At 39.0% G+C, this 14,828-nt stretch overlaps 1 protein-coding gene across 1 annotated transcript in view; it reads left to right on the top strand.

The window, feature by feature from the left end:
* Positions 1–14,828, top strand: part of STK3 (serine/threonine kinase 3) — a 374,136-nt gene that overhangs the window by 74,807 nt on the left and 284,501 nt on the right. The window contains exon 4 of the mRNA XM_066379205.1: positions 2,324–2,438. Coding sequence (XP_066235302.1) covers positions 2,324–2,438 — 115 coding nt within the window. The remainder of the gene's footprint in view (positions 1–2,323; positions 2,439–14,828) is intronic.

Genomic DNA, 14,828 nt, shown 5'->3' with positions numbered 1-14,828 from the left:
GTGGGTCTGTATCAGCAGCACCTATAAAGTTTTTAAAAGATCTACTGTATTAGAACCTCTAAAGTCTGAGCTGGGTAGGGTGGTTCTGATGCACAGACAGGTATAAGAGCAATGATCTCTGTAAAGATTTTTGCACAGGCACTCATACTCCATAGAAATGTATATAAGGAAAGCTTTTTATTGTTTCCCATAGGTTGGGATTCTGGGTCTGTATATTCGTTTCATTTGTTTGTAAACAAGCACTTTATTTAAATGGTTCAGTGAACACTTACGAATTCCTAATATGTACTTTTTATTCCCAACACTTAGCAAAATTGAGTATGTCTATAAATTTAAGGTGTGAGATGGGGAGTAATTAGAGATGTAGATAGAGAGGTAGACTTTGAAAGGTCTTTTATGTACAATGAGGCAGTGAAGACTTTTTTATTTTGGAGCTTTTTCTTTTCCTTTAAACAGGAGAGCAATGTGATCAGCTTATTTTGCTTTTGATTTAAAGGGAGACGACCTTCTCAGCTTTGTGGAGATACGCCCACCCACTTTTTAAAGTTTGTTTTACCTCCATGATTTAGCTCCCTCTCTTTCTACAAAGTTTTTTCTAATGGATCCACCATGGTCCTCTTATGCTAGCTTGTATTTTCTATCTCTTTAAGTGATCATGGATAGTTTGCTTGAGTTCTGCAAGATGTTTTACACTTCAGTGTACGTAGTATCCTTATTTTTCCCTTTGTAAGTATTCCTAAAACTACTTGGCTATAAACACAGTTTATTCTGCTCTGAAAGACGTAAAACCTAAGTTTAGATACATTTTAAATTGTTAATAATTTTAATTATCTGAATTGAAAGCAAAAAAAAAAAAATGTGTGTGTATATATATATATATATATATATATATATATATATATAAAAGTTTTTTTTCCCTCCAGGATTTTCAAAGCCAAAATAAAAGAGAATTAAAAAAAAAAATTGGCCTTGGCCGGTTGGCTCAGTGGTAGAGCATCAGCCTGGCATGCAGGAGTCCCGGGTTCGATTCCTGGCCAGGGCACACAGGAGAAGCACCCATCTGCTTCTCCACCCTTCCCTCCCTCCTTCCTCTCTGTCTCTCTCTTCCCCTCCTGCAGCCAGGGCTCCATTGGAGCAAAGTTGGCCCGGGCACTGAGGATGGGCTCTATGGCCTATGGCCTCTGCCTCAATCACTAGAATGGCTCTGGTTGCAACAGAGCAACGCCCCAGATGGTCAGAGCATCGCCCCCTGGTGGGCGTGCCGGGTGGATCCTGGTCGGGTGCATGCGGGAGCCTGTTTTACTGCCTCCCCGTTTCCAACTTCAGAAAAATACAAAAAAAAATTGTGGTTTCATTGAAATATTTTTTAAAATTAATTTTTAGGGGTGGAAAGAGAGAGAGAGAGAGAGGGAGAGAGAGAGGGAGGGAGGGAGAGAAAGAGAAGCATTGACTTGTTCCACTTGTTCTTCCATTTATTCCTGCTGTCATTAGTTGATTCTTGACCGGGGATAGAACCCACAACCTCAGCACGTGGGGACGACCCTCCAACCAGCTGATCTCCTGCCCAGTGCTGAAATATAAGTATTTTAACATTGAGTGTCAATATTTGACTGAATGAAAATCCTTTAGAAGATTTATATTTAAAATGCTTTTGTTAAGTAAAAATACTGTCATTTGTACCTTATGTTAAATAGCAGTTCTTTACCAAAACAAAGCCTGTTTCTTGGGAATCACTGAAAACATATGGGCCTCCTCTGGTTTGTAATCCTGTTAAATTTTATCCATGAATTAAAACATAATTACAGGCCCTGGTCAATAACTTAGTGGATAGAGTGTCGGCCTTGCATGTGGATGTCCCGAGTTTGATTTCTGGTCAGGCCACATAGGAGAAGTGACCATCTGCTTCTCCCCCACTCCATCTCCCCTTTCTTTCCCTCTTGCCCTCTTACAGCTAGTGGTCAGTTGGTTTGAGTGTGGTCCCAGGCATGGAGTATAGTTCTGTTGGAGGACATCAGCCTTAGGTGCTAAAAATAGCTTGGTATTTGAGTATGGGTCCCAGATGGGGTTGCTGGGTGGATCCCTGTTGGGGCACATGTGGGAGTCTGCCTCACTATCTTCCCTCTTCTCACCTTAAACAAAACAAAACAACCTAATTACACACAGTTGGTGAAGCTTACATATAGACAATTTAATGTATAATTCAAGTTTAGTCATTAAATGTACTTACTGAAACATTATGAAATGTTGAAATACTTTATTTTGGGATTAAGAAGTAATTTTCTTTGGGAATTTACTGTTTAATTGTCTATATGTTTTTCTATAGCCCCTATGTTGTAAAGTACTATGGCAGTTACTTTAAGAATACAGACCTCTGGATTGTTATGGAGTACTGTGGAGCTGGCTCTGTCTCGGATATAATTAGATTACGAAACAAGACAGTAAGTATTTTTTAAATTGCTTTGTTAGTTTCATTTCTAAAGATCCAAATTTAGAATTTGACTAGCTAGTGTTTTGTTACAAAGAAAATACTAGTGTGAAAAAGAAAAGGTTTTAGAATATAAAGGGATCTAGTATGAGGCATGAGAACCAGTCACGTATCTTTTATGGCAAATTTAGGAGTCATGATTGTTTAGTTTATTTATTGGGATAATTTTTGGTAAGTCACCAAGAAACTACTATGGTACTCCTCGTTGTCATTTGGAATCATTGTGTATATCTTTTATTAATCTGAATTCAATAAATTATGGCTAGAATGTGAAGTTCATAGTATTTATGGCTTTTTATTTTAGTTTTCTATATTATAATCTATGGCTGTGAAAGAGTTGAAGTTTTATATTTCTGAATTTTTAAAAATAATTGAAAATGATTTTTGTCTTTATTTTTCCCAGTATTGTCAGGATGTTTGAAAGTGATAGAGCTAGAATATAACTTGGTGAAAATTTTTGTGAATTCAGATCAGTGAAAGGTGTTACAGTTTTATATGGATATATTTTAACCCTAAGGTAAAAGTTATTTATAAAATTGTTTACTTTTGGCAAGCAATGCATCTAGTTTTCTTGGATAATTTATAAGGACAAGAGTATCCTTTTTATCTGTGAATGACTAAGAATAATCAGTGAAATAATTTTTAATTCTGTAAAATAGTAATCCAGTTATTATATGCCATTATTATATGTTGTCAGACATGTCTCAGTAAAATACATTCAGAAAAATACTTAACTACTTGAGTCAATTTGTGGTTAACCAGAATCATTTTAAAGTTTGATGGGATGTAAGTTGTAAGTTTATCCTACTATTTTTGTTGTTGTTGTTGTTAGAGAAAATAAACAGGATTTTTTTTAAAGGAAATGAAACTGAAGTTTTAAATAATTTCTGTTTTAACAGAATGGATTAAGTGATTTGTGACATTCTAGTTATATATTTGGGAATTTCTGTGGTGCTTAACTAACATTTATGTAAATGAGATGATGCTTGACTGGCAGAACAGTGCTTTAATTGAAAATAATTATACTGCAGTTAGAGATGTGTTTTAAAACCATGTAAGGCCCTGGCTAGTGGCTCAGTGGATAGAGCGTCGGCCTGGTGTATGTATATTCTGGGTTCAATTCCTGGTCAGGGCACACAGGAGAAGGGACCATCTGTTTCTCCCTCCTCTCTCTCCCCCTTTTTTCCCTCTTCCTCTCCCAGAGCCGGTGCTGGATTGGTTCCAGCGTTACTGTGGGTGCTGAGGATAGCTCCGGTTGATTTGAACATTGGCCCCAGACGAGATTGCTGGGTGGATCCCAGCGGGCGCATGCAGGAGTCTGTCTCACTATCTCCCCTCCTCTCACCTAAAAGAAAAAAAAAAATCCATGTTAGGGATAAACTCAGTGCATTTGGTACTTTAAGTTACCAGTTAGAAATATGAAGTAAAAGTGTGTGGAATAGAAAATCTATTATTTTGATTTTAAATGTTAATGTTACCATTTTGAGTAGCTACAAAGTATTTGATCCTAGTACTTCTTGTCAATAATTACAAACTGTGAAGGTATACTATAGTTCTGTGAGGTGAATATGGATGGGATCCTTATCTTTAGAAATCTCTTTAACCAGTTAGGAAAGGAAAGATTTTAGTCCAGATGTATTGTTCTTTAGAAGACTGAATCTACTGAACATGTTGCAGAGTCATACATTAGGAATAATCTAATTGCTATTCTTATAGAACAGTGATCCTTGGGCCTGGGGTGGCATGGGAGAATCTGACTCCCAGACAGGAAGAAGAACCCAGAGCTGCATGAGATGGATCAGGAGCTGTAGGTATATTATCTCTGGGCGTTGCCTTGATAACAGCACCTGTTAAACCTCAAGATTATTTGTACCCTGTTTTTCCTTCATTTATGTATTATCTGAAAAGAATACCATTGTTTTGAAGGTTAGCAATATATGGATATCTATCACCCCATTTTTTTAAGTGCCTTGACATTGTAAATATTTGATCATTTTATAGTAATGTTCACTGGAGTGATAACTTGATTGTCTGAATTTTAGAGTCATGGCTGTTACTGATTGTCTAGCTTTCAAAAATGTGACCAGTGAAACAGTTGTCTGTGATCTATTAAAACTCACTCTAGTAGTTACTGTTTTGATGGTCACAGACAATCAATCATTTCTTATGAGTATGGGACCCTTTTTTTCTTTAGGGTTCTATGCTCTTTTGTTTTTGTTATATGCTTTGCTGTTTCTTTTAATTCTATATTCACTTTAAACAGTACAAGACATTCTTATTCTATATTGTTAGTGTTTCTATTTACTTATATATGGTATTTATGCTTTTTATTGATCTTTTAAAAATTTTTAAAAATTGATTTTAGAGAGAGGAAGGAGAGAGAGACAGATAGACACATCAGTCTGTTGTTCTAATTGTTTTGGCATTTATTGGTTGATTCCTGTATCTGTCCTGACCAGGGATTGAATCAGTAACTGTTGCCTATTGGCACAACACTCCAACTAACTGAGCTACCCGTCCACGGCCTGCATTTAATTGCTATTTATTCTTTTCTACATTTCTCAGTTTGAAAAACAATATCCTTCAGTGTTTTCTGAGGTGTGGGTATGATTGTGATAAGATCTCAGATTTTTTTATGTGAGAAGATTATTTTACTTTATTTTTGAACAATATATTTGCTTGCTAAAGAAATTAGGTTGCAGATGTGAGGGCGATCTGGCTGCGACATTTGTCACCCCATTGATAGCCAGGGTTGATTCGGCTGATCTGGCTGGCTAGGCGGGTGTCCCCTTCCTCCCTCACCACTCCATGTGCGTCCCTCCCGAAGCTGCGCGCTTGGTGGAAGAGGACGACCTTCCCCGCTAGAGGAGAGGACCGTTCTTCGGTCAAGGGTATACGAGTAGCTGCGCTCCCCTGCTAGAACCTCCAAACAAGTCTCAACCTCAAGAAATTAGGTTGCAAGTTTCTTTTAGATTTTTGATTTGCTTTAAGAAGAATGACTTTTGAAAAACTACCTAAGTAACCTACTTTTTGTAGAATCAAGTTTCTCTTTGAAAGGAATCTCATTAGTGATGAAATGTTCTTGATTAATTATCAGTTGCTATCTGTTTTTGATCAAATGTTTCCTGAAAATTAAAGGCACAGGGGAAAACAAATTTGATTAAGTTACATAGTTTTTAAAAAGCATTTAAGTGTGACCTTTTTAGCCTAAAGTACAGTATTGTTAATATCTTACCTTCCATCTGTATAGTTTTATAAGTTGTCACTAACATTATCAACTTTAGATTCCCGCTTCACAATATGAACTGCCTCCTACAGTTGAAAGTTGTATTCATGTTTTAGTGGTTTTGTGTATAATATTGCCTTATCCTCTCATCCACTTCTGAGTCGTCTGTCCCCTCAGCTCCTCCCACTTGCCACAGTGAATTTGCATCCACAAAAGACTAGTTCAAATACTACCTCCTCTTTGAAACTTTTCCTGTTTTCCCAAGTAGTTTCGTATCTGTTTGGTAATTGGTTGATTAATTAATTAGGTACATATTTTTGGCATATTCACTCTTACTTAAAGAAAGAGCACAATGAATTTTAGCTGCTATTATTACTGTTATTTTTACTATTAATTATTTTACATATTTTGATGACTAGGTAAACTGAGCATCTTTCCATATGTGTATTGGTTCTCATTTCTTTTTGGTGTCAGTCTTTTGCCTTTTGTTGTTGGTCTTTCTACTATCCGTTTGCAGGACTGCTTGACAGTCTGTTAATAGTTATATGAGCACTGTACGTATTTGAAAAGTTGTAAAACCAATCATCTGATTGTCAGCATAGATATTACAGAAGGAGCTTCAAAATATAGCTTTCAGAGGTTTTATGCAATGATCTGTACCTTTTCTTTGGGAAGCATCTAGGAAAAGACAAAGGTTTAGAATTAAGTTTGGTGGTTACTTATGCATATTTCAGAGACTGAAACTGATTGGTCGGTGCCAGGGGATCATTACAGTCAGTGCAGCTGGTCTTGATGCCAGCCATGGTGTCACTTGTTTAGTTTTACTATTTTTCTGGGCTTGGACCTGAAACTCAACTGAGTCCTATTTATTTGTATTTGATGTGGGTCAGAACCTCATTGTCCTGGGGCTTAATGCTTAAGAGTTATTTTCTGGCCCCCTGTTTGTTCCTCATCGAAGGGAGTCTGGCCTGCATGACTAGCAACAGGCCCGGGGAGGAGAGGTCAGGGGAGGAGAGGCCAGGGGAGGAGAGGCCAGGGGAGGAGAGGTCAGGGGAGGAGAGGTCAGGGGAGGAGAGGCCAGGGGAGGAGAGGCCAGGGGAGGAGAGGTCAGGGGAGGAGAGGCCTGGGGAGGAGAGGCCAGGGGAGGAGAGGCCTGGGGAGGAGAGGCCAGGGGAGGAGAGGCCAGGGGAGGAGAGGCCAGGGGAGGAGAGGCCTGGGGAGGAGAGGCCAGGGGAGGAGAGGCCAGGGGAGGAGAGGTCAGGGGAGGAGAGGCCCGGGGAGGAGAGGCCCGGGGAGGAGAGGCCAGGGGAGGAGAGGTCAGGGGAGGAGAGGCCCGGGGAGGAGAGGCCCGGGGAGGAGAGGCCCTGGGAGGAGAGGCCAGGGGAGGAGAGGTCAGGGGAGGAGAGGCCCGGGGAGGAGAGGCCCGGGGAGGAGAGGCCAGGGGAGGAGAGGCCCGGGGAGGAGAGGCCCGGGGAGGAGAGGCCAGGGGAGGAGAGGCCCGGGGAGGAGAGGCCAGGGGAGGAGAGGCCCGGGGAGGAGAGGCCCGGGGAGGAGAGGCCCGGGGAGGAGAGGCCAGGGGAGGAGAGGCCAGGGGAGGGTCCGAACCACATGACTAGCGATACGAAAAGTCAGAGGATCTAAATTATATATAACCAATGACATGCTGGGGGAGGAAAGCTTATCCTGGGGACAGGACCTTAATTTTCCAGTTTTTCCTGTTGCTAGGCACCTGGGCCTTATGCCCTGGTGACCCTCGTCTTTGCTCTACTCGTGTCTCTCTGCCTACCACACCTTGTGAAGAAATAGTTAAAAAGCTAGTGTACTTAAAAATAAATGCCATTAACATCTCTAAACATTTATGTCTTTCAAGTATTGCAAAGTAGAAAAGCACAACTCTGTGAAATGGAAGCTTTTTAAAGATATATTTTTGATTAGAGGCTTTCAAAATTATCTTTCCTAATTGTAATGTTATGCCTTGACATATGGAAGAAATAGAATCTATGTCTTAGGCGTTTACTGTGTGCATGGAAATGTTCTAAGAAAATGCCTAAGGTTATTTTCTTCCAGTCTGGTCCTTCTATTGATTAGAGTACTTATTTTAATTCAGCCTAGCACAGTGAATTTTAGCTTTGGCTCTTCCACAAACTAGTTTTGTGATCATGGCAAGTCAGTTAATTGACAAGGACTTCAGTTTCCTCATCTGTTAAATAATAAGTAACATTTGTGTAGTACTTGACATTTTATTTGGCAGTTTTATTTACATTTTTGTTGAATGGAAAAGTTCAAAACACAATTTTTCATCTAGGCCCAGTGCTCTGGACTGACGGTACAGGTAACTCTAACAGATGTCGTTGCATTGTTTACACATTAGCTGAACTAAGTAATAGGCACATAAAAAACTAAATTCCTTTCTGTGAGTAGAGTTCTCTAGGAGTAGAATAGGTGAAGCACGTGGTATGGAAGTTCAGAGAGAGCTTCCCAGGAGAGGGAACCTTTTAGCAGACTCTTGGAAGAGGTGCCATCTCATTAGAGTGCAGATTCCACTGTGGCAGGGTTTTGCCTTTGTTCATTGTTTTTCCTCTGCTCCTAGGACAGTGCCTGGCATGTAGGATTCTCAGTAAACACCAGTTGAATGAATGAATGAGTGAATGAATGAAGGAGTCAGAGAAAAGAGGGCAGAGGACATCTTGAAAGAAGAAACAATGATCTGCTAAATTTTCATCTCTAAAAGTCCAATGTCATACTTTTAGGTCACCTGAAGGAGAATGTTCCAGCATCTGGTTCAAATGAATTTATTTATTTTTTATGCTTAATCAGTTGCTCAAAATTATTGCCACATTTTACGGTAGTTTGCTGGATCTATGTTGGGATGATGATATTATTATATAATCTTTTTATTTTTCCTGGAGTTTTCTTATTTTCTTTGTGTTGAGAGAAGTAGCATATGCCATCTCTATCATTTTGCTATTGTCTTCTAGTTTCTTACTCATTTTGTCTGTTTCCTGGAATTTATGTGGTTCTTTTTTGAGAAGACAGTCTTTGGGGCATCGTGAGTTCTTGTTCTAATGTGGACTCATTGCTTTTTAGGTCTGCTGTACAGCTGCATCCTTGGAATTTCTTTTCACTGGACTCCTGGGTTAGTGCCACTGTTTTCTTGTATATTTTCTATTTCCTTGGTTTTCACCCTTGTTTTGTATTTTTCCTAAACTATCTTCTTCATGATTCAAGAGAAGAGTCAACTTTTTGAGTCCTTGCATATCTGAAAATGCCTTTATTTTGCTTTCACACTTGGTTTGGTAGTTAGCTTATGCAGACTTTTACATTGAAAACGAGTGTCTGTCAGAGCTTTGCGAGCTTCCTTCATTGCCCTCTCCCATCCAGTGCTGCTCCTGTTGTCCTGTTTGGTAGGTTTCCTTCCCTTACCTCTGGAACTTGTTAGACTTAAGTTGTGGAAGGAAGAAGATACACCTAGGTGTATGTCCTTTTTATTAGCTATGCTTGCATTCAGTAGTTTGTTTCAAATAAATATTAATGTTTTCCTTCAGCTTTGGAAACGTTTCTTTGATAATTTTCCCCTCTGTTTTCTTCATAGCTGGTGACTCCCCTCAGTTTTATTTTTGTTATTTCTCCTAGATTCTCTCTCTCTCTCTTTTGGCCTTTATAGAGGGTATAGTGGGGGTGGTTTCGTCCTTTTTTTTCCTGACTCTTCTAACTGAATTTTTAAATTCTGCTGTTATATTTTAATTTACAAGAACTGTTGTTTTGATTATTTTTTTCCATAATACCTTGATGCTAAGATATGGATACAGAAGCTTTTCTCATTTTAAGAATAATAAGGGTTTTTTTCCCCCAAATTTTCCACTGATTTGAGAGAGAAAGACAGAAAGAGTAAAGGAGAGAGTGAGCTAGAAGCATCAACTCGTTGTTCCACTTAGTTGTTCCATTTAGTTGTGCACTCACTGGTTGTCTCTCGTATGTGCCCTGACTGGGGATGGAACCTGCAACCTTGGCATGCTGGGATGATACTCTGTTCGGTCCATCCGGCACCAAATAATAAAGGTTTGATAAAGTTATTTTTGCTTCTTGAATCATCTCTTATTTCCTCTGGGGTTATTGTTTCACTTGCTCTAGTTATCCTGGTGTTGCTCGTGGTAGGGCTGAGCAGCGGGAAGGCTGATCTGCTGTCTTGGAGCACTGGGACAATGATTTTAACTGGCAGGTTATAATGTGAGGGTAAATGCCCTGGGAGCTACTTGCTTTTAGGGGAAAGGCCCTTAGAAGCAGTTTGTTCAGTTACTTGAGAGAGGAGTTACTCCCCTGCTGCATTTTTGGCCTGGGGATAAATGCCAGATGCATATAAACTTCATGTACAAAGATGGTGATAGGAGCAGAGTAAGGATGAGGAGTCAATTCCTGTTCCATTTTCTTCTTTCCAGCCTCCTTGGAAAAAGCTAACTACTTTTTCCGTCCCTCTTTTCACGTCCACCCTCTCCAGCTAATGTTCCTAATTTGGAGTCACTCTGGAGTTCACTTGGTAATCACTTCTTTTGTTGCAGGCCCTCTTGGCCTGCTCTTGGCAGTGACTCTCTCTGTAAAAGTGTTTCCAAACTTATTATACTAGGCCCTGGCCGGTTGGCTCAGTGGTAGAGCATCGGCTTGGCGTGCAGGAGTCCCGGGTTCGATTCCCGGCCAGGGCACACAGGAGAAGCGCCCATCTGCTTCTCCCCCTCTCCCCCTCTCCTTCCTCTCTGTCTCTCTCTTCCCCTCCCGCAGCCAAGGCTCCATTGGAGCAAAGTTGTCCCGGGCACTGGGGATGGCTCTATGACCTCTGCCTCAGGCACTAGAATGGCTCTGGTTGCAACAGAGCAACGCCCCAGATGGACAAAGCATCACCCCCTGGTGGGCATGCCAGGTGGATCCTGGTCGGGCGCATGCGGGAGTCTGTTTGACTGCCTCCCCGTTTCCAACTTCAGAAAAATAAAAAATTAAAAAAAAAACCCTTATACTTTCTTGTGCTGATTCTTTTGTTACTATTTTATTTTATTTAAAATAATTCTTTATCAGTTTAATGGGGTTTCAGGAGGAGGAAAGACAAATTACTAAGCTAATTAACTATAAATTCAGGTTGGTTTTTGAACTTGAAGCAATGGTATTTTCTCCACACACCCCACTTGCCTTATGTATACTATATATACTTTCATACTCTTTGCAGTATAAAGTAGTGCAACTATTTTCAGGAGTAGTTTGATAATCCCTTGCAGAATTGAATGTATATGTACCCTAAGGCCCATCTAGTAGTTCTCCTGTTTCTATACCTGAGAAATTCTGGCACAGTTATATGGTGACACACGTACAAGAGTGTTGTCACAACAGGATATTAGAAGCAAATCTAAATGTTGATCAGCACCAGACTCCACTAGAGGATTGCTATTGTCCTTTTAGTCTCCATATTTTTTAGTCTTTGGGGAAGGTACACTCTGAGAGTAGTACCCCAGCTGTACAGAGGAGACTGACATTAAAATACCAAATAAATTTTGTGTCTTAACACTTATATTAACTTTGAATTCGGTACTGAGGAGAAATTTTAGTATCTACCTTTATCAGGATCATACCTATGTCTGTGATATTGGCTGGGGCTGGGGTGAGAGAGCACAAAATAATGGAGAGGAAATTCCAAACTGAAGAAAGCAGCTTCTAAGTTATGTGCAGAGTGGGGCAAAAGTAGATTTACCGCTGTTCATGTAGAAAGTAATACAGTAAGTAATTAATGAATACTAATACAAGAATAAACTCTGTTTCATGTACTCACAACTATAAACCTACTTTGTCCCACCCTGCATTTGTATTTTCCTGAAGGTGATGGACTTGTTATTTCATATTGGAAATAATTGGGAAATCAAATTTTATTTAGCCATCACTTTAGAATTGTGAATGACACATTTAAGGCCATTGTGCTTGGTAAATTCTCACTGACAATGATTCTCAACTCCACTGATATATACATTTGGTAGATAATTTAAGAGCAACTACTTATATATTATTTGTATGTGCCAGGTGCTATTGTAAACACATTACATATATTACTGTATTTAGTCCTCATATAAGGATTGAATCATATGAAGCAAGAACTATTATTGACCCATTTTCCAGATAAGAAACTTAATCATAGATTGGTAAAGTAGATTAGAGGGAAAGAAAGGGTTGAAATTAAAGCTAATTGTTAGACGTGAGCCAAGAGCACAGACTATGGAGCCAGACTGTCCAGGTTTGAATCCCAGCCCTGTGACATACTAGCAGTGTGAACTTGCGTGAGTTTCTTAACTTCTCTGATTTATTTTTTTCATCTGCTAAAAGGGATAAGAAAACTACCTTACTTCATTGAGTTGTTCTGAAGATCACATATATGTAAAGTGCTAGGAACAATACCTGGCACATAAAAAGCCCTATGTATTTGCTGTTGATATTGTCATCCTCATCCTGTTATTCTACTTATGTGGATGGGAGCGTCTTTGCATCATGAGCATTATCTATCAGGTGTGTTTGAGTAGAATAATACAAAGGACCGTGAAACCAAGGACAAAATCTAGCATCCACCATTGGTACTTTGAATTTTCTTTGTTAATGAAAGGTATACATGGCGTAGCTAGAGCTTATATTTTTAGGTATAGTGATAGTTTCTTTATAGAGTGAAGCAATGGTTATTCAAGATATACTAATTTTATCTTAATGCCCTTAGAATTAATGCATTGAACGTAATAGCCTTTTTAGTAAATGCTTGATTTGTTGTCTTTTAAAGATATGTGTTCTGCCTCGATCTTAATTATATACTACTTCAAACAGATTTTTTCTTTCTTTCTTTTTTTTGGTGAAGGCATACCACCAACTTTATATTGATTTAAGATTTTTTTGGAACTTCAAAGTTTGGTATTTCATTATTAATAATAGACTTTTTTTTTATATGTGTGGATTTCTAGCCCATAATGTGCTTTTTGGGGTTTACATTTGTGTCTGTGATATTGGACAAATTCATGTTTGACTTTCCTAATCACTTTGTTGCATTTCCCCCTTTGTGTAATAGATACTAGTTCATGTAGGATTTACAACTCAGATATATTGAGTGCTTTTTTTGTTGTCTTCTGATCTCTTTTTCAGGAATCTTTTCATGTGGGAAAGGATTTTAAAATGTCTGCCCACTGACCATTTTCACAGTAGAGTATCAGTTCTCTTTCTCTTCAGATCAAGAGATTATAAGCAGCGTGTATATATGTATATTTACATATGGTGTAAGTAGTGAAAGCTTTCATTTTGAATCAGTAGTTATGGGACTTTGTGATAGATTATTAATCTTTTTTTGGGGGGAGTTAGACATCTGCAATCCAGATTTCATGAAAGACAACCTCTCTCTGCCCTTTTGTATATAATAATGGTTAAAATATTCTAGTTATGTTTCCTAATGTATGTACTTTGTGTTGAGCAGATTTTTTTTTTCTGGGACATACATTTTTTATTGTTTAAAACCTTGGCTATTTTATATTTTCAAGACTCCTTTTTTGGAATGGGATGAGGTAGAGTGGTGAGGAGTAGAAAGATGTGACTGAGTGGCTCTGCTGTTTTTCCCAGTGTTTGTCTTATGTTGAGTACCTGAGAGCCCCATTAAACTCCTTTTCCCAAGAGAGAAGGAGGAAGAGGGGGAGATATTTTGGTCACAAAGATGTTGGAATCTGAGGCTTGATAGGTGTTCAGATAAAGTCTTACATATAAGTTTATGTATTATTTTTGAGATTTAGGAATTTCCGAGATTGCTACTTAACTCCTCAAGTTTCTCTAAACAATTCATTTTCAGCATGGGGTTTTGGTCACTGTTGTGTGTGATTATATAATGTGTGTCATAAAAACTAATGGAAACTGAGGCATTGGAGGAGTTCTATAAAATGAGAAACCTAAATGCAATATTAATACAATTTGGACTAAATATTTATTAGCTAGCTGGTGGAGGCAGTACTAAGAATATGAAGGCAAAAAGGAGACTAAAGAAAAGTCTCTGTGTTTCTTTGAAAAGACTTTTCCTGCCCCCAATTACTGTACCCCCTTTGTTTGGGGACAGAAAACAGAAATAAGCTTCAGAGATCTCATGCTGTTAAATACTAGGAGTCGCCACTAGCATTTCTAGAGTTGGTCAGTGGTTTGTGCTTTATATAAACCTCTTTTTCAAGACCTTTCCCAGCTTTTGGTTTCAATTTCAAATTTATTTCATCAGTTTCTACTTTTGGTTGTATTACAGATAACCAGGGCTAAACTGGCTTAAGCCAAAAAGGGAATTGATTTGCTCACATACCAAAACTTTTTCCAGGGCTAGTTTCATGCAGGGCTTGACCCAAGGTGAAATGAATTACTTGACTATCTCATTGTTCTGATGCCTTTGTATTGATTCTACTCTCATCCAGACTCTTACTTCATAGGTACAAGATGTCTGCCAGCAGCTACCTGGGCTAGATCTTTCTGGTTCAAATCCAGCAGTCCTGTACCTCCCTGCTTCTGAATGGGTCATGTGACTTTCTCTGAGCAAATTGGTGTGGCCATCGGATGTGATGTGGTAAATTGGCTTAGACCTAGGTCATGTATCTAACCCGGAGCTAACTATTAGAAATACATGGTCTGAGGGTGGGGAAGTAGTGATTTACTATGGCAAAAGTAACAGATTTTTTGTTTGTTTGTTTACCAAACCCCAAATCAAAACAACATATCAGGAATTAATCACATTTTAAAAAATTTCTAAAATAACTCCTGAAATGAATGTGAGATGTTAGAAGAGGTATCTAGTGACATTGGGAATCAAAACTGGTGGATCTTTAATCTTTTCTTCTGTTACAGTAAGGGACAATAAGATTGCTGCTCCTCAAGGAACTTGTTTGGGCTATGTAAGCAGTAAATGTTTGCTGTAAGAATTCTCCTGGAAAGTCTGCTTATCAGGATTAAAGACCCATGGTTCCTTTTAGACCAGGGTGGCCTTACTCAGTTATTTGTTCTGGTGTCCGTGGCCCCTTACACAGATTTTTCAACCTGAGCACCTGCTGTTCAGTGCTACACTACAGTATTTTGTGTGGGCTCCTTTTGTGT

This window comes from Saccopteryx leptura, chromosome 3 (genome assembly GCF_036850995.1).
Source record: "Saccopteryx leptura isolate mSacLep1 chromosome 3, mSacLep1_pri_phased_curated, whole genome shotgun sequence".
Lineage (NCBI taxonomy): Eukaryota > Metazoa > Chordata > Mammalia > Chiroptera > Emballonuridae > Saccopteryx > Saccopteryx leptura.
Note: the sequence above shows the minus strand (reverse complement) of the source record. Positions and strands in the feature narration are given on the sequence as shown.